Source organism: Ambystoma mexicanum, chromosome 3p, assembly GCF_040938575.1.
Source record: "Ambystoma mexicanum isolate Mex_15411 chromosome 3p, UKY_AmexF1_1, whole genome shotgun sequence".
NCBI lineage: Eukaryota > Metazoa > Chordata > Amphibia > Caudata > Ambystomatidae > Ambystoma > Ambystoma mexicanum.
In genome coordinates this window covers 516299781-516324769 of record NC_090925.1, presented here as the reverse complement: position 1 = coordinate 516324769, position 24989 = coordinate 516299781, and the positions used below count along the sequence as shown (strand labels likewise).

Genomic DNA, 24989 nt, shown 5'->3' with positions numbered 1-24989 from the left:
CTGCTATAAGTTCCAAAAGGGGTTTGGGGGGCCCTATCAAGAGGGGTAAGTGTGGGCTGTAGCAATGAAATTTGCAAATACAATTAACATTTACACTCAAGGTTTCTGTTATAAATAGATATTTATCGAACATCAATTTTTAAATAAGCGTTCTTCAAAAAAGGGCAAGATATGCAACTATCAAATAAACTTTAAATTACTTTTCCAGAATCAGCACGAGTTAGTGGATACTCTTTGGATATGCTTTTTACACATTTCCTACACCCGGAGTTGACTTCATCCACAAGGACAGTAATAGCATTTATATATCACTAGTTATACTTTTCAGATTCTGTGGTTGCAGAAAGGAAATGTTTAAGGAAGGAAAAAGGTTTAACAGGTTCTCAGTATATGTGAGGACAACTAAATCTTCCAATAAATCTAGACAAGCCTTTCCCAGCATTAACAGTCTACAACACAGGGACAGAAATATCAAAGTCAATGGACTAGAAGAGTCTGTAGGGAGCAAGGACAGCCAAAGTCAATTGGAGCACAGTCCATGGAGCTGAGGCACTTCTTAGATAATAAGTCTTGCACACTGTTCGAGAGTTTCTATAAATCACTTGTAGGGTCACAAGCCGTTACGCCTGTGAAAAGCAGAGTTGGACTCAAGCCAAAGGGTAAGCCACTGCAAATCTTAACTGAGAAAAGCACAGTTCAAACACACTGAGGTAAGTACCCCAAGTCTAAACAGTACCTCTGGTTTGAAGAAGAGTGGTCCAACTGGATTCTGTCCTCTTGCAGTGGTGCACACCCTGGGTTCATGAGCCTCAGTCGCGAGGACAAGAGCGAGGACGTCTGGAGGGCTCCTGCAGCAGCAATTTGGAGGTTGTTGGCAGCTACATGCTCTTTTCGGATCCGCAGCACTTTGCGATTTGGTAAACAGCACCATCGCGGACCTCGGATACCAGTTGGGCTTCCTTCACTCCTTGGGTCCTGCACTTTGGTGAGGATTCGAGCTCTGGTTGTCCTGCTTCTGGAGGGTCCTTAGGAGCAATGGGCAAAAGTCTATGTAGCTGAAGCACTTATTGCAAAGACGTTTACTCCCCTGCAAGGTTTTTAGAAGTGTTTAGTGAAAAAGATGAATCCAAATGTAGGGCCACAAGCCGGGAGACTTGAGGTAGAAACAAATCTACACAGAGGTATGTTTTCCCAGACTTTACAGTACCTTTAGGTTGAAGAAAAATGCAGCAGATGACTCCTGTTACTGTGCAGCTCTTTAGATCCTGGTGTTCCTGGGTCTCAGTTGTGGGGACAAGAGGGAGGACTTCTGGGGACTCTACACTACAACGGTACAGTCACCAATGGCAACCGGCAAACTTCAAACAAGTGGCACTTCAGTGTTTCAGCTCCTCGTGTCTACCGCAATCAGCAAAACCGCAGTTCTTTTCTGACGAGGGGGCCTTCCTTGCACCTGGGGTCCTGCACTATGTTGAGGGGGCTCATGCTCGGTCAGTCCTGCTTCCTGGGAGTCCAGAGGATCTTCCTGGAGCTTTTGGCCAACTTCTGCAACAACTCTGGAAATTCAACCAGTTCCGAGAAGGATGTCCAGGTGGCTTACTTTAGAGTTGATTCGTCCCACCAACTCAAGGGGGGGAAGTCGTCCTTGCAGGGCTTCTCGGTCGATACAAATTTGGAGCTTCAGCACAGCAGCAGGGCTTCACCGGGCAAACAAATAGTCCAGGAGTTGCTGCAGGCGTCTCTTCCAAGTTCTTCTTCGGATTCCTTCATCCAGTGGTCGACTGCCTTCCAAGCCAAAAAGCCTTGCCTTTTTTGCAGGTTTCTCCCATTCATTCCAACCTGGCGGTCAATCACCCAGCAGGGTGGCTGTCCTTGCCGGACAGCCAGCCGGCCAATCAACTAAGAGTGCATTCCTGTCTCCTAGGAGACTTAGCACAGGGAGTTTCGGGCCCCTGCCTCACTTCCTGCCCCCACCAGACACCCCAGAGACAGAGGCAGGCTTCACTCATGAATCCCGCCAAAGACAAAGGGGCCAAACCTGGTTTGGCGCGCAGATTAAATCTCAAGAAGGACCTATACAATAAGAAATGGCAAAAAAGAAGAATGCAGCCATTTTGACAAAAATGGCACCCAAAGGTGCTTTACTGCAGCTGCGAACGCAGCCTGCGGTAAAGACACCACGGTAGTAAAAAGTAACCACTGCCACCAGCCATTAATTGTGTAACGGGTAACATAAGGGATACATTACTCACCGTAATTGTATTTCTGATGCTTGTATCTGCTTAGATTCACATGCTGTGCATAGGTCGACATCTAGTGGAAGCTGCAGAGTATTACAGTTGTTGATTTTGACATTCAAAAAAGGGACGTCGACAGGGCGTACCAGTAATAACATCCCTGGCGTGACGTCCACTGTACCCATGATCCCTCACGCGTCGAGGTCACTCAGTGTTGTTTTTCTGACATGAGGTAGCATGAGGTGTAGCGGGAGTACAGTTGTATCCAAGCAGATATGTATTAGACAAGCTCAGTAAGAATCCATGAGCCTTCTCTCCGAGGGGAGGAAGGGTGGGCACATGTGAATCTAAGCAGATATAAGCATCAGAAATGCGATTACGGTGAGTAATGTATCCCTTCTGAGGCTTAAAGTCAATTTCACTTTACTGCTCTTGGAAACAGTAGTTGTTTAAGAGAAAGGTATTTAAACCTTTGGGGAAATCTGAAAGACTTCCCTGTGCCACAGCACTGGGGGTGGTGTGTGACAATGCAAAAAGATGCCATGGATTCACATGCTCATTAATATTCCCCGTCGTTAGGATGGGAATCCTCGGTAAAAGAAAAAAAAGTTTCACTTAAAAACTGTATTTCTCCTCTAAACCAATCACTGTTCTCTGCGTCATACTGCCCCCATCCAATGACAGTCCTCTCCCTAAGCCCCTCCGCTGGCAGCCATCTTCAGATGACCAAGAAGAGCCACAGAGGGGACAGAGGGAGGGTTTACATGTGAATCCATGCCAGACCCATACTGGAGAACAATAGTTACAGGTAAGTAACTTAAACCTTCTCCAGCATGGGCGGGGCAGGGATTCACATGCTCATGAACAACAAATCCATAGCAGTACAACATTACACAACCAGAGGAGGTGGCAAGGATCAACAGAAGCAATTAAATCTTACCTCTGGAATAGGCTCCCCTCAAGAGAACAGGTTGCGTAGCACTGCCTGGCCGACTCTGGACTCCTCCCTGGACTTCCCGTCGATACAGTAGAACTTTGTGAAGGTGTGCATGGACCTCCATATTGGAGCCCTGCAGATGTCCAGCAGGGGCACACCAGACAGGAACGCTATCGTCACAGCGATCGCTCTGGTGGATTGGGCTCTCGGACGGCCGGGCACTGGTCAGTTCGCCAACCGATGACAGGGCCTGATGCAGTCAGAGAGCCACCTTGAAATGGAAGCCTTGGACAAGGCCTTCCCATGGTTCACAGGACCAAAGTTCACAAACAGGCGTGAAGTCTTCCGAAAACTCTTTGTGCGTGCGCAAGGCTCTTTTAGTCAGCAACAAAGGTTTCGGGAAAAAACATTTCACACCAAAGGCTCGTTGAGGTATTCAGACGGAACCTTCATCATGAAAGATGGGTGTGTACGCAGCACCACCCTCGATTCATGGAAAGTCAGGCATGGTTGCTTGCAGGATGGGACCTGGATCTCACCTACCCTTCTGGCAGAGGTGATGGCCACAAGGAAAGTAGTTTTCCACAATAGACACCCGAGTGGGGCCTGATGCAAAGGCTCGAAGGGGGCCCACCATGAGCCTCGTCAGAACCACGTTGAGTTCCCACGCTGGGCCAGGTGCCTTCACCGGCAAGAAAGATCTGAAAAGTCCTTTGAGAAACTCCTTGACGAGTTGGTGGGATCACAGTGAAGATCTTCCTGGTGACATGGTGTAGCGGGAGATAGCCACTAGATGTATCTTGATGGAGGCGTGCGCTGTCCGGCCTTGGCCAAGGATAGAAAGTACTGAAGTAATGTGACCGTAGCAGTTCAAGGTCGACGATGCCCTGGCGAGGATCTCCCTGCAGTCCGCTGGCAAATCACACCCTCCAAACTCTAGGCCTGCAGTATCCAAGCCCTCAGGTTCATCGATCCTGGGTCGTGATGAAGGATTGTGCCTCCATCTCTGGTGATAAGATCCGGAACCACTGGTAGCTTGACAGGGTGACAGGGTCCAGAAACCAAATCTTGCATTGACACCGAGTCTGTTGAAGACTAGTAGCAGGAGAGGGAATGGAAGAAACACGACCAGAAACAGCCCTTGCCACAGGAAGAACAAGAAGTCCCTGAGGCTCCTCGGCTGGTGGAATCTGCTGCAAACATCTGGCATTTGGCGTTTGCCACCGCCTCAAACAGAACGATCATTTGATGAATAGGCAGTCCACCTGATCCTGACGAAGCTCTCACTCATGGCAGGAGCACAGTTCCCTGCTGAGGGAGTCAGCAATGTTGTTCCTTGACTCCCGCTAGGTGGAGCGGGAGGAGGAACATCCCCTGTCCGACGGCCACAAGTCCTGCACTACCTTGGAGAGCACAAGGGATCGAGTGCCCCCCTGCTTCCTGACGTGGTGGTGTTCTCCGTGAAGATCCTCACCACCTTGCCTTTCAGAGACGGGAGGAACGACTTGAGGGCCCAGAACACTGCCCGTAGCTCAAGGATGTTGATATGAAGATGTCCGGTGTGCTCTCCCAAACCCTCCAGGGAGGAGTCTCATCTGGTATGGGGTATTTTGAAACCCTTTGCCTTAGGCGATGTTGGTGCCTACGCCCCACCATCCAATCCCCCTACGGAACCCTTTGTTGAGAGATCTTGTCCATGAAGCTTCCGGATACCTGAATCCAGCAGGCGTCCAAGAATTCCTGTGGGGGTCGCATCTGCAACCTGCAGAGTCGGACGAGGTAGATGCAGGACGGCATGCTCAGTAACGACTTAATGGTCCACACTGTGGCCGTCTTCGACGACAGCCATTGAACCTTTCCTTGAATGGCTGTTAACCACTCCCCAGAGGACGACGCCAGGCAAGACACCGTATTGAGTCTGGCGCCTAGGAACAGCGTGTTCTGCGATGGCGTTAAGCAGGGCTTCGGATAGTTGACAGAGAATCCCAGGTCCATCAGTAGCCAGACAGTCATCTCTGTGTGTCCGATGGCCAGCTCCCGGAGGCGGGTGCGAATCAGCCAGTCATCCAGGGACGAGTATATATGTATGTCCTGTAGATGCAGAGGGGCTGCCACTGGTGCCAGGCATTTCGTGAACACTCTGGGGGCCGACTTCAAGCCGAAAGGTAGGGCCTTGAACTAGTAGTGCTGTCCCTGCACTGAAAAACATAGAAACTTCTGATGTTTCTTGTGAATGGGGACGTGGAAATAGGCGTCCTTGTTAGGCAAGAATTGATATAGTAACCCTGTGGGAAACTACACCAGCCTTGTCCTCTTAGTATTAGGTAACCCACTATTGCTATAGATCTGCATTACACAAGTTGGTAGTGTGAATGAGCAGTCAGATATATCGCAAGAGGGGTAAATGTGAGCTGTAGAGCTGTAGCAATGAAATCCACCAATGCAAGTATCCAAATAACACACTCAAGGTTTTCTAGTAAAATAATTAACGGTCCGTTTTAAATAAGCATTCTTTAAAAAGGGCAATATATGTAGAAATCAAATGCACTTCAAAATACTTTCTCAGAATTGACACAAAGCAAGTAGATATTCTTTAGAGATGCTTCATACACACTTCCTAAACCCTGAGGTGACTTCACTAACTAGGACAATAATGGCATTTATATATCACTTGTACGCTTTGCAAATTCTGAGGTTAGTAGAAAGGAAAGGTTAAAGGAAGCAAAAAGCTTAAACGGTTCTCAAAGTATGTGAGCACTTAAAATCGTCCAATGAAGTCTAGATAAAAACCTTTCCTAGCAATATTAGTTAGAAACCAATGGATCACCTATGAGGGACGGTAAGAATCAAAGTTAATGGAATAGAATAGTCTGCAGAGAGCCAGGACAGCCAAAGTTAATTGGCGCACAGTCTATGGAGCGGAGGCACTTCTTGGATAGTAAAAGTCTAGCACAAAGTTAGAGAGTTTGTTGAAGAAAAACCAGTGTAGGGTAACAAGCTGTTAAACTTGTGAAAATTAGAGCGGAGATCAACTCTAGAAAAAGCAGCTACTGCAAGTCTCAACTGAGAAGAGCAAGCTACAGACACTGAGGTAAGTGCCCCAAGTCAGAACAGTACCTTTGGTTAGAAGAGGGTCCAGCTGGCTCCTGTCTTGTTGCAGCGATGCAGGATCCTGTGTTCCTGGGCCTAGGTTGTGGCGACATGTGGGAGAACGTCTAGGGCCTCCTGTGGCAGCAATTCGATGGTCTGCGACACCTACAGGCCCTTTTCAGACCAGCAGCACTTTGCGGTTTCAGTGCACGGTAAACAGCGCCACCGTGGATCTTGGACACCAGTTGGGCTTCCTTCACTCCTTGAGTCCTGCACTTTGGTTAGTCGACTCAAGCTTGGCTCGTCCCGCTTCTGGGGGGTCCTGAGGAACTTCCTGGAGCTTCTGGCTGGCTTACAAACGTATTAGACTATGGATTTCTCAACCCTTTGCACTCGGTTCCTGCAGCAGCAAAGAAGTACAGCCAGTTGGGGAAGGTCTACCAGCAAAGTTCCTCTCGGGGTTAGTTGGTTCCACTAACCCAAGGGAAGAAGTTGTCCTTTCCGGAGCTTCTCTTGTTGAACAGAAAAAAGGAGTTTCAGCACATCAGCAGGGCTTCACCGGGCAGTTCAACGTTCCAGGAGGATGCAGCAAGCTTTGTTCACGGTTTCTTCGTCGGGTTGTTTTTCCCAGTAGTAGACTCTGTCTTGAGTCCCAAAACCCACGCCTTTTAAGCAGGTTTCTCCCATTCATGCACAGCCTAGCTGTCACTCACACAGGAGGGTGGCTGCCCTGTAAGGACAGCTAGCCAGCCAATCAGGACTGGGTGCATTCAGGTTTCCCTGGAAACAAAGAACACGGGAGGTTTGGGCACCTCCCTCACTTCCTGCCCTTCCAGACACACTGGAGCCAGAGGAGAGTTTCAGTACTGAAGACCGCCAAATGCAAAACAAAGTGCTCAAACCTGGTTTGGCGTACAGGGTAAAACCCAAGAAAACCCTTGCAACCAGAAAAGGGCGAAAAAAGAAGACCGGGTCCATTTTGACCAAATGGTCACCCATGGGTGCTATACTGCAGCTGAGGATTCAGCCTGCGGTAGAAAAGCACAATGGTAGGAAAATTAAACAACTGCCACAAGCCATTTAAAGTAATGAGGTTAACATGTTACATGAGTACGTTGGAAAAGGGACTACTAAGTAACCCGCCAGCACTCCACTTGAGATGGGGTGTGCTGGAGCTACCAAGAGAAAAGGTAAGTAAAGTCAATTTCACTTTACTATTCTTGGGAACAGTAGTTCACCCAAGAAAGGGTATTTAAACCTTCAGAGATTTCTCTTTGACACTGCATTGAAGGTGCTGTGTGTCACCATACAAAATGCAGATGCCTATGGAGTTTGACAGACTACAAAAACAAAAGGAAACGCATAATCCAAATCAGATCAAAATACATGAGAGAGTGAGAAAAAGGGCTCACTCACTCCAGGGTTAAAATGAAAAAGTCCTAAAGTCCAGCAAAAGAGCTGGGGGTCTCTAAGGTTGAAGGGAATTATCACAGAACTGAGAATTCTCCCCAAAAGTCCTCAAGGTCCAACAACGTCAAGAAGTCTCCTCTTTCCAGTTGGCCAAGCACGTGCTGCAAAAGTGACCATCCTGAACTTTTGGGACTTTAGGTAATTGTTTATACATTGTAGGTCTAGGATGGGCCTCCAGCCCAGTCTTCTTTCTGACTAGAAAGTATCTGGAGTAGACTCCAGAGCCCTGGAACCAGCTCCATCGCCCCTTTTCACTGCATGGTCTTTACCTCTTCCAGAAGCCGAGGGATGTGCTGCTCCTGACTGTGAACCGGAGGGATCCGCAGACACCTGCGTTGGCACTCCAAGGTGGGTCCTTGGGCAAGAGCGTCCAGCACCCATCTGTCGGTGGTGATCTTTCTCCACATGCTGACGAACCTCGTCAGCCGGCCTCCCACCGGGGAGCATGAGTGAGGGCCCCGACATCCCGGTCGGTTTAGGCTTGCTTCAGGACCTGCGGGCGACGCGGTCCTCCGCTACCGTAAGCCTGGGAACGGCCTCTGTAGGCTTCTTGCATTGAGGATCTGGAAGGCTGTTGGTACGATGTGGAGATCCCTTTTGAAGACCTGCTAGAGTTTCCCCTGGAGGAGTGAAAAAGAGGAGTGGTGCTGCTGGAGAGTACCCAGGGAACAAGCTGTCTATGTATCCATCTTGATGGCCTGGAGGGACTCATCAACAGCCTTCCCAAACAGATTCTCTGTCGAAGGACATGTCCAGCACCATCGCTTGGACTGCCTGATGGAAATTCGTGGCTTTCATCCAACCTTGTTGACGAAGGCAGACACTGTTCCCCTTTTGCCGGCACCCTGCGTCGACGACGTCCAAAGCCACTGTGATGGTGTGATCCAACACCACTTCCCCCTTCCTAGAAGAGAGCGATGGCCTCCATCTTCATGGAGGAGAAACTCCAGGATCGGTTCCAGCTTATACTACAATTCTCTGTCGTACCTAGCCAGGATTGCCAGTGCATTGGCCGTCTTGATAGTGGATGCTGCGGTGTAAACCACCTTCTTTCCCATGGCGTTCACCCTTTTCCCCTAGTTGTTCGGAGGGACCAAAATGACAAGGAAGGGTTAGCCGACCGTTTCCTCGCAGCCACCTACACCCCAGAGTCCGGCAAAGGTTGCGACCTCAGTCTCTTTGGCGCAGAGTCCGGCACCCTATATTTCAAATCCAGCCTATCCCGTTTAACTGGAGCCATGCAAGGGTATTCATGAGGGCCAGGCCCTCCTCCCAAAAATTGTCCAGAAAAGGCACTGCCAAGATAGTCTTCCTCTTGGCATCGCACCGTTGATATAAGACGCCCTCTTCTTGGTTTCCTCGGGCACCAGCTGGAATAGCTTGGATGCCCTGGCGATCATGGAGTGGAACGACCCCATCTCGTCCGGTGGGGACACCCCATGTGGAGCATTCAAATGTGGCGATTCACCGTCCACTGCGGCGAGGTCTTCGTTATCATCCATCGTGGCCGTATCCATCCTCGTACCAGTGTCTGCGTCTGCTGTGGGAGAAGGGACCCAATCTGGTGGAGGAGGCTGAAATAGGGGTGTCGGATGACGCTTCCTCTTCTTTGCTGTATGCTTATCAGGGCCTGGGGGACCACAGGTACTGGAGCCTGAGGCATTCTCATCTGGATCTCTGACACCAAGGTGTGTATAGTCAACCTAATAATCAAGGAAATGTCCCTCTGCTGAGCAGGCAGAACAAGAAAACTAGGCCTGGGGCCACCGCCGTTCCCTTAGACGTCCTCGTGGACCGTATGCAAGGACTCCTGATCTTTGTCGTCCGTGGACGAGACCGCCATGGTCTGGGCAACGGCCTGGGAAGGCTGTCTCTGGGCCTCTTGGCCACCCCACCTTTCATCCCCCCCTAATGGTCGTGAACCAGGGCCTGGGCCTGTTTCACCCCTTCTGGCGTGCCTGCAAACTTTGCCAAAGGCACTGAGTCAATGTCGTGGCCTTGGGGCAGGGACACTTTGAGCCGTGGGTGCTACTCTCGTAGGATCAGCACCCAAAGCTGTTGTGGTAGTAGTCGTCATTGACTGGGTCGCCAACCAGGTCTTGGCCTGTGCCGGTTGAGCCTGCTTTGGCTGCTCAGCTTTCTTCTCCGTCCGCAGCTTCCCAGATTTCTCATGTAGTTTAGCCGGGGTAGACTTCCTCTTTGAAGAGGAGCTTGATGGTAGGCTGGCAATGGAGGCAGAAGGTGCTACTGATCGTACCCTATCGACTTTGGGACCCGCTTCCATGGTAAACCCGGTGGACTCGGACTTGCAGCTCTTTGCCTTACCTTGGGCCCCCACGGATGAGGCACTCAAAGGACTTAGAAGTCCGCTGCTCGGACCGGCCGGTCCTGGGTGAGGCATGACCCTGCCCGGAGCATGGGTCAGAGGCCTTGGCGTTGAGCCATGCCGCCAGCCTACTACGCCTCTCCATCGTTTTCTTGGAGAAACCAAGGCATATCTCACACTCTACTTCCTTGTGGTCTGGGTGCCAGCAGTAGAGGCATTGAAGGTGCTTGTCCTCCACAAACCCATTCCATAGCCTGGATTTGGTGCAGGGCCTAAAGAGGGACCTTCCCTCCTTCTCCTCCGTCATGGTCGGAGGGCGCGAAGTAGGTCAAGAGGCCTTGTGGAATCTCCGATGGATCTTCACCCTTGAGGGGCGCAGAACTTCACAGACAAGGGGTCCCCATTGTCAGCAGATGAAGAACAGAGAGCACTACCTTCTTTTACAAAAAAAAAATAGAACTTTTTCAGTCGAAAATCGGAAAAAAAAATACAAATAGCCCCGAGAGCAAACTCAAGGCCTCCCAACAGTGAAACATGCAGTAAAAATATGAAGATGGCTGCCAGAGGAGAGGCTTAGGGAGAGGACGCATTGGATGGGGGCAGTATGACCCAGAGGACAGTGATTGGTTTAGAGGAGAAATACTGTTTAAGTGAAAGTGAAACTGTTTTCTTTCACTGAGGATTCCCAGCCTGACGACGCGGAACATTCATGAGAATGTGAATCCATGCCAGACCCCATGCTGGAGAACGATCAATTACTGCATTTTAGATACTTACCTGCTTTGTTTGATTACATTATCTGATGTCATTTAAGTGAACCTATTGTGATTATATATTTGTACTATAGAGTTGTGTGATAAAACTACCTTTTAGATTCATTTTCTAGTGCGTTCATAAGGCCTAAAATAAATAACTATTTGTATAACTGTCTAAATTGAATTATTTTGTGCCATACTGTGTGGACTCATTGAGGGCCCCTGAACCCACTCACACTCTTAGACTAAGCCTTGACTGTTCCTCCTCATACCTTGATTGGGTTTCGGCTAAACTCTGCGAACTAGGGTGGCCTCTTTAGATATGTCCACCAGATCAGATTCTAGAAATCCATCTTAACAAATGACATCACAAGTGCATCCGAGCGTGGTTTCCATGTTTGAAAAAGCTCTCATTGTTTGAACGGTGGAGTTACCCTGATAGGTGGACTAGTCACCCCCTAGTCAATCATTGTATTTATCTGGGGAGGTTTTGGAGGCATTTTAGTACTGAAGCAGCAAGAGGATCTTGACAGACCCCAGGACTGTGGCTGCAAACATACCTGGCCAAGCCAACTCCTGTGAGGGAAGGCTCTACCTTTCTCGTCCATGGGAAAGCCTACCACAAGTAACTCGCTCCCTCGAGCCAGTGGGAACAACTGGTTCTTCATCTTCTTTGCTTGGCACGATCTGGTCTCTCATTGAACCCTCAGATCTATCCATCATGGAAAGTCTGCACCCCATCCTGAATCTGGGCATAGAGCTACTGTACCTGATGCTCCCTTTGCTGTGGAAAATCATTGTTGAGACTGTTGCTACTCCTTATCCCCAAGGCTAAATTAGCTCATTGGTGTTCTCATTTCCTCATTGCTAGCAGACCTTTGATGGGTCACTTATGTCTGCCCTTCACCAGCATCATGGTACAATCGGAGCCCTTCTTTCAGCGAAATCATCAATTCCAGATACAGACAACTACGATTACACAGAGTTCTGAAAGAGTCTGGAACCGCTGCCAGCCAGACCCCAAAACATGTTTCTTCACTTACGACACCTGTTAGTCAAGAATTAGTGCAGTCCAACTGGTGTGGGACTACACAAGACTTATCTCTTGGTATTGGGTAACACACATTTTAATATAGTCCTGTACTACACAAGTTGGTAGTCTGAGCAGCCAGGCTCATTTTAAGAGGAGTAATGTGAGCTCTAGAGCTGTACAATGAAATCAGTAAACACAAGTATCCAATTAAACACTTACACACTTTAAGTTATATAATACATTATTTATACACAATATCTAAAGCACTCTTTAAAAAGCAGTAATTAGATGTAACATTAATCCCAAGATAGGATTCAATTCAAAATGTGAAAAATAAAGCAGGCGAGTAATTCGTTTCATATGTTACACATGTTCCAGGGGACGTCATTTGAGGTCCGTATAGCATTTATATAGTATCTTTGTAATATTGAGTTATTTAAGGAGGGAAAGGTTAGGGTTAGATCAGAACAGACTAATAAGTTATAATAACAGTTAGATTCTCCCAAAGGGACGCAGGCAGGCCATCATCCCAGCATTAAAGTGTTCAACATTTAAAACCTGTGAGGGAACAAGCACTGCCAAAGTCAATCGGTTCAGAAGCAGGGCTTTAGGGAGCCAGGGCAGCCAAAGTCAATGGCCAAAGTCAAAGTTCTGATGCTCTTCTTCTTAGAAAAATGTTCTGAAATAGTCAGTGTTCAAAAGAGAATTTACAGCAATTCAAGAGAAGTCACCTTTGGAAAGCACAAGTTATAAGGCCATTTCAGGTAAGATGAGGTCAACTTAGTGTAGGGTTAAACCACACTCCCAAAGATACGAAGCACCACAAATGGGGAAAGGATAAAGCACCCCAAGCAGCACAGTACCATTGAAATGAAAAAGTTGTTCCAGCTAGTTGCCTTCACAATGCAATACAGTAGACTGGGTCTTTGGTCGTGGTGAAGAAAGGGTGGACGTCTGGCGGGATGCAGCAGCACCCGAGAGAGGGACTCGGCAGCAATGGTTTTCCGTCGATTCAGCGGCTCTTTGTAGTTTTGGTGCCTTTTTCCCAGCGCCAAAGAAAAACGAAAAGCTCTGGTTAGGATTTCCTTGATCACTCGGTCCTGGACTCTGGTGAGGGGACTTTGCACACAGATTTCTTGCTTCTGTAGGGTCCTCTGGATGGCCACGAAGATCCGGATTCGGAATTTGGAAGACAATGCACTCACAGGTGGACGAGGTACCCCGAGTATTGGACTTCTGCAGCCTTGGAAAGTTGCAGCAAGTCGGGGTTGCCCCAAAATAGTGTCTCGAGGCTAGTTGATCCCACCAGCCTAAGGGAGGAAGCCGTCCTTTTATGGGTCTTCCTTTTCGATTTGAAAACGGGTTCAGCACAGCTGCAGGGCTTCACCAGGCACTTAGGGTCTAGGAGAGTGCTGCTAGCATCTTTTCTCATCTTCTGCTTCAGACGTTGTCCTCCAGTGGTCGACTCTGCTCTTAGTCCCCAAAACCTCACTTTTTATGCAAGTTCCTATTCATTCACAGCCCTAGGCTGTCAATCACACACCCAGCCATTTGGAACTGGCTTCACTCGGACACACCTAGAGACAAAAGGACAGAAGTTTCAGGACCCTCCCTCACTTCCTGCCTTTCCAGATACACTAGAGCCTGGGCGGGCTTCAGGGCTGAAGCACACCAAAGGCAAAATAAACAAAGGACTCAAACCTGATGCAAACAGAGTAAAATCCCTGAAGAAATTAACAAGAAATGGTGAAACAAGACAGGGGCCATTTTGAGAAAATGGTCACCCTTGTGTGCAGCACTGCAGCTGCGATCAGCCTGCAGATACATGTCACTAGGTAGTAAACCAGAAACAACTGCCAGCAGCCATTTAAGTGAGTTAGTGTAACAAAATGGTACACAAAGAATGGGTTAAAGGAGTTACTATGTAACCCCTAAGCACTCCACATAGGGTGGTGTGTGCTGGACCCATACAATAAAGGTAAGAAAGACAGGGTCATCTTACCATTCTTGGGAACAGTAGTTTACACAAGAAAATGTAATTAAACATTGAGAGAGTCCAAGGGACTTCTCAGTGGCACTGCACAGGAGGTGCAGTGTGTCACAATGCAAAAGCAAATGCCTATGGAATTTACCAGACTCCATAAAACAGTAAGGAACAGAAATCATAGTCAGGAAAACACATGAGTGAGTGAGAAAAAGGTCCCACTCACTCAGGAGTAAAAAAATGAAAAAGCCCAGAAGAGCTGGGGGTCTCAAAGGTTAAAGGGAATTGGCGCAGAAATGAAAATTCTCCCTAACCACCCCTAGGCCTTCTTCACTCCAATCTTCACAGTGGTCTACCTCATGCATTCTGGCTTCTCCGGAGCCGCTGGTCGTTCTCATTGGGGATGTGCTTGCATACCATATGTCGTGTCGTAGCAGAACCTGCGCCCCCTCTCCCCCCCAGACTATGTAAATCTACATACGACACAAACTGCCTAGCTTCAGCAATCCATGGTCATGTCTTTCCGTGGTGGAACAGAGGCAAGAATCCCAGGTGGGACCACCCCCCGAATACCCAGATTGTTGGCTGCACTCCTTTTCTCCCAGAAACCGGTAAGTATGTACATATCTATTCCTATCACAATAAACCTATTGGCTTTGTCTGATGTTAGCATATAGGAAAACTAGTTTTGACTAAACATTTTCTAAATAACTGCTTACTCACCAGTGACTTTGTAAGACAAATAGTCAGGGGCTTGCGCTGAACTTTTAAAGTGAGTGTTACGCTCCAATGCAACAATATATTCTACTGTACTTTACAGTTGTGTCACTATGTGGGTGGTAGTATTCTCTGCTTGGTGGGGCCTTGGCCCTCAGTCGTGAGTGAGGATTATCTGGTTCAGCCTCCCATGTGTGAAAGGTATGTCTCTGTTCCCCCGTTTTCTGGTTGCCAATACAAGTAGAAGGAGGCAATGTGAACGCTCTGCTAACATCATGTGTCCATGTCGACATTTACAAAATCGCTTGTATGACGCACAGAGGCCAAACAGCTCTCACCTGTCCCAGTAGCAGCACAAGCACAAATATCCTTTCCCAAGAGTCCCACAGGAATACAGGCCTTCTGGATTGGAGTTGGTTGTTTAAAGTTCATACCTGTAATTGCCTGCAATTAAGACAAATAAAATGTCAGTGAACATAACTCCAGCGAAAGATAGTGTCCAGAAAATATACATTTATCAATACATAGGACTCTTTGATAGGATGAAGTTCCTAAACTGTGACTCAATGAGTTGCCCGTCATTGATCCTTCCTCGTGCCCCCCCCCCACACCCCACCCCATCCCATCCCCCTAGCTTCTCCAGCCTCTTTTGCACAAGTCCAAAACTAGGGCATTCATGGAGATGTAATTCAAGTCTATGTGTACCTGTGAGTCCCTCCAACTGCACGGGCAGGGTGCAAAGGTGCTTCATAGTTTTGTTTGTTTGTTATTCAAGCAGGTAGTTCTGCTTGCTCATTGTGTTAAGCTATTTGTAATTCTTCAGAAAACTGATCACAGTTGCAGCCAGTTAGGTCAGACCTTTTTAGTGTTTCTTTTCGCTAACCCAAGCGAGAAGCCCCTAAACATTTTGCTGTCTTTTGGCTTCTAGACCTTTTTTGCTGTCAGAGGGACTTCTATTCAACTGTCCTGCAGCTACAACTAACCAACGGTGTTTCTCATAGTAGCAATTCTGGCTAACTGGGCAGGAATGTGCCTTCAGCACACTCATACCATTTTGACAGTGGGTGAGCGTTCCTATCCACAAAGTTTGGTGAGAAGTAGTTTGGTGTCAACTATAGGTTATATTTTTGGCAACACCTCTGTTTAACCTTTTTAGACCACTGGTAGCCAGAAGATCCCTCCCCCCACCGCCCCCAAATCTGGTGACCATATGACTACCAATGCATTTTTAATATTCTATCACTTTGTTTTGTGGCCTTCTCTTTTTGTTTGGACCAAAGGGAATGGCAAATGTAGCTTCCTATATAGGTTCTTTGCAGAAGCTACCATGCTAACCTGTGTGCTTCTGGTAACTGCTTTTAGTTGGATGAGGGTCTATTCAGACAGAATTCTAATTTTGAGGGATTCTATGTCCACTTGTATGGCACCATCAGCTTTTTGTGTGTGTTTCTTGTGGCCAGTAGAATATCATGTGAAGTCACCCTCCCATTGCATAAGGTGTATGTATGGTATTGGGTCTACCCTAAGGCAGCCAAGTTCCAAGAATGCCTCTCAGGGACCTCATTTATGCCCTAGGGGGATTAGATCACCCTACATTAGTTTAAGGCAGTAGGTTGGCGTTGGGAAATCATTTCTTTTTGCTGCTTCACACCATAAGACATGAGGGACTCCCTTCTTTTTGCTATTGTTCTGAACCTTTCCCGACTTTTGTAATTATGGAATGCCTTTTTGCTCCACTTACCTTGCTAATTGTTAGGAAAGCTTTCTCTGTACACAACTTTCCCTCCATTTTCTATGGACCCCCACATCTTTTGCTTTTGAACCTAGCCTAACTTTTTACAGGGAAAATAAGCCTTCAGCCTCACTCACCTGGCCTTTTACTCATTTTGTTACGGGGAAACTGTTCAGTCCTGGCAAACTAAGTTCCCCTTTTGTCTTTTTGTTAACTTTTTAACAATGCACACATCTTACAATGCAGTGCATTGGGGATACGTTTTTATCACCCTAGTCTTTTACACTTGGGATCTTTGGTTACCTTTATATGTGCCTAAAGACGAGCTGGTGGCAGCAGATACCTTGTTTCTATTTTTGCATTATTTTTTAATGTGCACATAATTAATTTACCAAGTCTGGCTACTAAACGTGGCTTGTGTCCTAAAATGGCTGTGCCACGAGATTCTTTTGCTTGTCCTTTCACCATATGGAGGAGAAAGGATAGCTCAGAGGCAACGCGTTTCTCTTGGAAGCAAGAAAACGCAATGCAATACAGGTTTCAATCCCGATCCCAAGCTTAGAAACCACTTGATGGTATTAGGCGTGTTATAAAAGAACAATTACAATATAATATGATAATATTGTTTGACCTTCTTCCTGCCTTCTCAGATCAGGAACTCCCATATATGGTCATGCACTGGTCTGAGAAAAATACTGCTTTTGAGGGCTAGTGATGCCTTTCGGAGTTTGTGTCCCAGGAAGTGGGTGGTACAGCCTGGTCTAAATGCACTTCTGTTGTGCCAGAGAGTATGGGTGTGTGGCATGAGTGAAACCCAGTGGTCCTCGATTGGACCACTGCTGGCTGTTTGAATAGTGCAGATCCTCATCATTGGTGGGCTCAGACTAGCTTTCCGCCAGGATTTAGGATAAGAAGAATCCTGCAGCCATTTCTTCAGTTCAACTTTGGAGCCAAGTATCCTGTGTGGAAGAGTAGCCAACTGAAGATCCGTGGATGACCCCAAAATAGGGCCAACATCCCTCCCAGCCATTGGCCTTGTGAAGCCCTGCTGGACTACCTGATCTGTAAAGGCCCTCTGCAATGATTCAATGCTAGGACTGGTGGGACCAACCAGTCTCTATGCATTCTTGACGATCCAGCCTTTGTAGTGTCCTTAGACCACCCGGTTCACTGACCAGCTCTCCAGTGGGCCAAGTCAATAGAATCGTGGACGTTCCGCGTTAGACACCAGAACTTCATTGGTCGTCAGCTTGTAGGATAAATTGACTTCCTGCCAAGTTTCAGCTTCCCAGCATAAAGTGATCCTGCTATGTAAGGCCTTCTCCAACCGGGACTGGAAAGACGCCTGCTGTCGCCCATGTGCAGTAGAAGTCGCTGGAACTCTCCTTCCCCGATCTGGTGAAGTGTTCGGAAGAGGTCTGCATCGGTGCCTTCTGCATTTCTATATCGCAAAGGGTTTCACTCTGCTCCTGGAACTGACCAGAAGAAACCTTAAACCTGCAGCACCTGGGCACCACCTGAGAACATTTGGTAGTGTAGACAGAGCAGCCAGACTTATCTTAGGAGGGATAGAGGGCTGTAGATGGGTACAAAGAAATAGTAGCAATGTGGTCCAAAGAAACACAAACACTATGGGCCTCATCATGAGTTGGGCAGTATCCTGGCTGTAATACCGCCCAACTGTAATGGCGTTAGCACTAACCGGTCCAGCGCTATTAGTGCCGGATTACAGTGTTAGGGAGAATTCTCAGAAATGTGCCAATTCCTCTCTACCTTAGAGACCCGCAGATCTTTCGCTGGACTCTAGGGCTTTTTCATTTTTATCTGGAGAGAGTGCGACCCTTTTTCCCACTCTCTCATGTATTTTAATGCGATTTTTACTCTGTTTCTTTTAATTTTTGGGAGTCTGACAAACACCATAGGCATCTTTTTACATTGTAGCACACAGCACCTTCAGTGTAGTGCTACAGGAAAGTCTTCCAGATTTCCGCAAAGTTTTATCTACCTTTCTCTTCGATAACTACTGTTTCCAAGAGCAATAAAGTGAAATTGACTTTACTTGCACTTTTATATTTCTAGACCCAGCACACACACTATCTTACAATAGGGTGCTGGAGGGGTTACATAGTATCCCCTTTGTCTAGCTTCTCATGTAATATTTTATGTTACCCTTTCCTCGATGAATGGCTGGTGGCAGTGGTTTACTTTTTACTACCGTGGTGTTTCTTTACCGCGGGCTGCGTTCGCAGCTACAGTGAAGAACCTTGGGTGCCATTCGTCAAAATGGCCCTGGTCGTCTTTGTTCACCATTTCTTTGTGGAAAGGTCCTTCTTGAGATTTACTCTACGTGCCAAACCAGGTTTGGTCCCTTTGTTCGTTTTGTCTTTGCCTCTGGCTCCAGGGTGTCTGGTGGGGGCAGGAAGTGAGGGAGGTGCCCGAAACTCCCTGTGCTTAGTCTCCTAGGAGACAGGAATGCACTCCTTGGTGATTGGCAAGCTGGTTGTCCGGCAAGCACAGCCACCCTTCTGGGTGATTGACAGCCAGGCTGGAATGAATGGGAGAAACCTGCATAAAAAGGCAAGGCTTTTTGGCTTGGAAGGCAGAATCGACCACTGGACGAAGGAATCCGAAGAAGAACGAGGACGCCTGCTGCAACTCCTGGACCGTTTGTTTGCCCGGTGAATCCCTGCTGTTGTGCTGAAACTCCAAATTCTTATCGACAGAGAAGACCCTGTAAGGACGACTTCTCCCTTTGAGTTGGTGGGACCAATCAACTCCAAAGTAAGCCACCTGGACATACTTCTCGGCGCTGGTTGAATTTTCACAGAGTTGCTGATGGAAATTGAACTACCAGGGAGAGGAACACCAATATGTGTGCATTGCTTTTAAGCTGGCCAAGAGCTCCAGGAAGATCCTCCGGACTCACAGAAAGCAGGACTGACTGAGCCCGAGCCACCTCAACAGAGTGCTGTACCCCAAATGCAAGGAAAGTCTGTCTCGACATCCAGGAACCGCAGTGGTGCTGTTTGTGGTAGACGCGATGAGCTGAAACACCGAATTGCCACTAGTTTGAAGATTGCCAGTTGCGGTCGGTAACCATCCCATTGCGGTGCAGGAGTCCCCAGAAGGCCTCCCTCTTGCCCCCACTACTGAGGCCCAGGAACACCAGGATCTGCACAGGAACAGAAGTCATCTGCTGCATTTTCTTCTAAGTAAATGTACTGTAAACTCTTGTTGTAGATTTGCTTCTACTGTTCACAAGCCTCAGAGCTTGTGGCCCTACACAGCTTCTTCTTCACTAAAAACTTCTAAAACATTGTGCAAAGACTTTTCTTACTTACCTGCAAGAAGTGATTCTACATAGACTTTTGCCTATTGACTTTGGCCTAGCCTGGTTCTCTCAAAGACTTCTCTCCCCTGACACTGGGGAGGGTTGAAAAGCATTTGCCTGCTTAAGAATATTTGTGATCTCTTGTTTTTTCGTAATAACCTTTTCTTCGAACACATCTCAGTGCTATTCTAAATGCTAACAGTAACATATCAATGTCCACAGTGTCCTAACAATGGATATCACCTGAGGGTGTAGGAAGTGTGTGTGTGTGTGTGTGGCATCCACAATGGGTGCTTGCTGATATAAAAACTAAGAGTGTGTAGTTTGAAGGTATTTGTGTGTTGCTATTATATTGCTCCCTTCTAAATAAGGCTTATACAAATGACTGGTAAATAAATAATTGTTTTAACAAGAAAACTTGAGTTTAAGTGTTTGTTTGAATACTTGTCACTGAATCTTTGTGTAACCATTCTACAGCTCACATTGACCCCTCTTGAGAGAAGCCTGGCTGCTCTACCACACTACCAACCTGGGTAGTTCTGACTTCTACCTAAGGTTGGGTCCTATTGCCAGGAGGCTGAGATTGTTGTAGTGCCCCCTAAGAGAACTACCCCAAATCTGTACCTAACACACAGGCTGGGCATTAATGGTAAATCCCCATTCGGTCCATTTGAGCCAATGGGGCATTTTTGGCACAAATACTGCACACTAATACAGACTGCGGTAATTGCACCGAAACAGGGCGCTAAATGGGATTTTCACCTCCAGGAAAAAGCTAGAGGTAAAACAGCCCATTTAGCACCCAACTCGTGATAGGGTAAAACTGTTACTGCCGCATTTAAGGGCTACCACAAAACTCCTGTTGACGCCCTGTGTATTGTAAAAATAAATGATTTAAATACAAGTGGACCAATATATATCTTGGGGGAAGTAAGTACTGTAACATCTCATATAAGACATGCATTACTTACCGTAATAGCATTTCTGATGATTATATCTGCTTAGATTCACATGCTGTGCATATGGTCCGACATCCAGTGGTAACCGCGGAGTATTGCATCTGGTCTTTTGGGGACCGAAAGGGGACGTCAGCATAGGCGTGTCTGTAACACTATCCCTATTGTGACGTGTGGTGTACCCAAAATCCTTCACGCGCTGAGGTCCTTCCTATTGTATTTTTTCTGCCATGAGGGAGCCCAGGGCTATAGTGATGTCTACATAAAGAGAGAAAGTAGTAAGAAGTCTATGTTCCTTCCAACCCGAGCGGGGAGGTATGGAGGGCGCATGTGAATCTAACCAGATACAATCATCAAAAATGCTATTACGGTAAGTAATGCAGGTCTTCAGATGCTTGTTAATCTACTGAGAATCGCATGCTGTGCATAGACTACCGAGCAGTACCCGGAGTTGGAGGTTGGTTGTGAGAAGGAACACTAGAGAAAAAATGTCTTAGTACCGCTTGTCTCACCTGAGAATCAGACCTAGAAGGAGTGTCTAGGCAATAGTGTTTTGTAAAGGTGTGTACAGAACGCCAGGTTGCCGCTTTGCAAATGGACTCAAGAGGAACATTTGCAATGAATGCTATTGATGCCCCAGTGCCTCGAGTAGAATGTGCTCTAGGCTTGAAGGGCAGTTCTCTTAGCAAGAGTGTAACAGTGAGATGCATTCGACAATCCACCTTGAGATAGCCGATTTAGAGACAGGATCCCCTTCTCCACCAGCTGCCACTGAAACAAAAAATTGTTTAGTCTTCCTTAGCTGTTTAGTTCTTTCCAGGTAAAACATGACTGCCCTGCGCACATCTAGTGCATGAAGGCTTCTTTCGGCCATGTTAGTAGGGTTCTGGAAGTAAGTGGGTATTTCGATCAATTGGTTCACATGGAACTTTGAGATTAATTTAGGCGCAAACCTGGGATGTGTGCGCAGAACTACCTTATCTTTGTGGACTGTAACAAAGGGGTCTAGAACAGAAAGCCTGTAGTTCGCCAACCCTTCTGATAGAAGTGATAGCCACTAGGAAGGCTGTCTTATAAGTCAGGTCTTTCAGACTTGCTTTATGCATAGGCTCAAAGGGAGCTCCCATGAGCCTGGTCAAAAGCACATTCAGATCCCATCCAGAGGCTGGGTAAGAAATGGGAGGATAAATCCTCTTAACCCCTTCCATAAAGGCTTTAATCACCGGTATTTTCCACCACGATACCTTTTGTTGTGATGTGGTGTAGACAGAGCAGCCAGATGAACCTTTAGGGAATTGAAGACTAACCCAGTGTCCAACAGGTGGGTTAGATACAGCATAATGTGTGAGGGTGAGCAATTGATGGGATTGACGCCCTTGGAATTGCACCAGATGAAAAAACGTTTCGATTTGCTGGCATAGCAATAACGTTTATTAGGTTTTCTCACTTCCCCCGAGTATGTCCATGCACCTCTGAGGGAGTTGCAGGTGTCCAAACTGTGATCTCAGGAGCCAGGCTGCTAAATTCAGAGTTTGTGGGCATGGGTGAAGGGTCTCCCCCCTGTCCTAAGACAACATGTTGTACGGGCAGGGCATTTTCACCGGTGGGGTGAGGGACTTTTCCATCAGGTGAGCGAATCAGGGTTGGCGGGCCCACATGGGGGCCCCCAGTATCATGGTAACTGGTTCCTGGTGCATCTTGTGCACTATCTTATTGAGCAGGGGAGTCGGGGGGGGGGAAGCGTAGACAAATTTCCCCGACCATGTTATCCAGAGACCGTTCCCCTTGGATCGGTTCTGGGGGTACCTGAAGGCGTTACCATGGCATTGGGCGTTCTGAGTAGCGAACAGGTCGATCTCTGGGAACCCCCATTCTGCGAAGACGTTGAACACAATGTCTTTGTGCAGTCGCCATTCGTGTTCTTCGGGCAGAGGGAAATCTCTGCTGAGTACATTTGCCAGAAGATTGAGTTCCCCTTGAACATGTTGGAACAACAGAAACATCTTGTGTCTGAGAGCCCATATCCAAATGTTCTGGGACAGCTTGGATAGCGCTGGAGAGTGCATGCCCCCCTGTTTGCTCAGCTAATACATAGCTGTAGTGCTGTCCGTTAGAATCAGCACGGTCTTCCCTTGCAGTTGTACCTGAAAGGCTTTCAAAGCCTTGAACACCGCTAAGAGCTCCAGTAAGTTTATATGGTTGGACGCTACTTGAGCAGACCAAATTCTGTGTGCTGTCTGCTGAAGCAGATGAGCTCCCCACCCTGAGAGAGATACGTCTGTCGTGAGAGTGGCTTCCACTGCAGGGGTGGTGAAGGTCTTCCCCTTCAAGAGGTTTTCTCTTGACCACCACTGCAGAGAGAACAAGGGCTGGCGGGACAACTACCAGATCTTCCCATTGTCCGCTGGCCTGACACCACTGGCTGTTGAGCCACTCTTGCATGGGACGCATGCGCAGCTGCGCGTGTGGAACCAAGTATATGCACAACGCCATCATCCCTAGCAAACGCATGGCTTTGCGTACCGTCACCTCCCGACTGGTTACATACTGAGGGATCTGAGAAAGCATGTTCTGAACCCTCTCGTTGCAGGGGAAGACGAGGTAGTCTTCCGTCCGAATCAGAGCTCCCAGAAATGGTTTCACCTGGCTGGGGACTAAACTAGATTTCTTTTTGTTGATTGAGAAACCCAGGCTGAAGGAGGTCTACTGTTTTTTAGGTGTTCGAAAAACAAGCGTCAAACGAGTCCCCGTGATGAGCCAGTCGACGAGGTAAGGGTAAACTGGGACTGATAGTCTGCGCAGGTGTGCCGCTGCCACTGCCAGGACTTTGGTAAACACCGTTGGTGCCGAGGCGATGCCTAAGGGGAGTACCTTGAACTGGTAATGCCTGTCCTGGACCATGAACCTCAGATATTTCCTGTGCGCTGGCAACATTGAAATATGAAAGCATGCATCTTTCATGTCCAATGTTGCCATTAAGTCCCCTTGTTTCAGGAATGGGATCACCTCCTGCAGCGTTACCATGCAAAATTTCTGGGGCTTTATAAACTTGTTCGCTGGGCGCAGGTCCAGGACAAGGCGCATGGTGAGATCCTTTTTGGGTACAAGGAAGTACACTGACTAAATATCCTTGTTTACCTGAAGAATAGGGACGGCTTCTATGGCGTCATTTCCCAGTAGTGCTTCCACCTCTTGAATCGGGACCTCCAGATGGTCCCGGCGAAAGGCACCGTGAGCGCGGCGGTCTGAACTGTGGAGGTCGGGCGAATTCCACGCAATAACCGTGGGCGACCGTCTTTAAGACCCACTGGTCAGAAGTTATCCCCTCCCATGCCCTGAGGAAAGATGTCAATCGCCCCCCCCCCCGACCGGGTGACATGGGAGGGGACCTGGACTTGGTGGTCATTTCTGACCAGAGGCCATGGCTCCTCTGGGATTGGGGCCTCTGCCTCTACCTTTGCTGAGTTTCTGACCCCTTGAGGGGTAGTAAGTGGGGCTCCCAGATGTTTGATTTGTGTTGAAGTTACCCGTGCCGTAGTTGTTTTGACCAGCACGGGCTTGCCCTCGAAAGGACAGCCGAGAGTTATTACCCCTCTGGGAGGAGGGTTTCATTGTAATTTGTTGCAGACTTTAGAGTCTCATGCTCCTTCTTGGCTGTTTCCAGAGCCTCATCCACCGCTTTCCCGAAGAGGTCTCCTCAATGGGTTTATTAATGAGGGAGGCCCGAGTCTCAGGTTTAAATCCTGATGTACGCAGCCAAGCGTGCCTTTTCAGTAGGGTTCCTTGCGCAAGAGACCTGCCTGCAGTTTCTGCAGTGTCCAGGGTGTTCTTCACCACGTTCTGGTTAACTAGTCTTCCCTCCGTTACAATGGAGAGAAGCTTTGACTTGGCAGGTTCGGGGACCTCTATGAGGCCTTCCTGGAGCAAGTTCCATTGGGCATCAGCATAGCTTGCAAATGGAGTAGTATTATTAGCAACCCGTATAGTGTAAGCGGCTGCCTACGTGACACGTTTGGCCAGGGCATATAGCCGTTTAGATTCCTGGTCCGGTGGTGATTCCCCCGTGGCAAGGGGTACCCCTGCCCTCTTTCGAGTGGTAGTCACTACCAGTGAATCTGTGATGGCGTGCACCTTGATCTATAGAGGGTCGGAAGCAGAAGGTCGAAATAATTTTTCGACTCTCGGATTCACTGCCCGTGTTTGAGCAGGTGACACCAATGAGGGAGCTACCCTTCTCTTAACAGAGTTAAGGAGGGGGATGGATTGACTCGCCAGAGGTTTTTCCTTAATGATATCCTCCACGAAATCCTGCTCAGGTACTGCCTCTTGAGTGGCAATTTTAAAGTATTCAGCTGCTTTTTTCACAGGAGAGGCCCGGCGAGCCAGGGTGGATGGAGGAGAGTCTAGGCACAAAACAGAGT

The 24989-nt window shown here is 47.9% G+C and overlaps 1 protein-coding gene across 1 annotated transcript in view; it reads right to left on the bottom strand.

Annotated features, from left to right (window-relative positions):
- The window catches only part of DDX27 (DEAD-box helicase 27), a 1027557-nt gene that overhangs the window by 622798 nt on the left and 379770 nt on the right, over positions 1-24989 (bottom strand). Inside the window, exon 7 of the mRNA XM_069651193.1 lies at positions 14888-14993. Coding sequence (XP_069507294.1) covers positions 14888-14993 — 106 coding nt within the window. The remainder of the gene's footprint in view (positions 1-14887; positions 14994-24989) is intronic.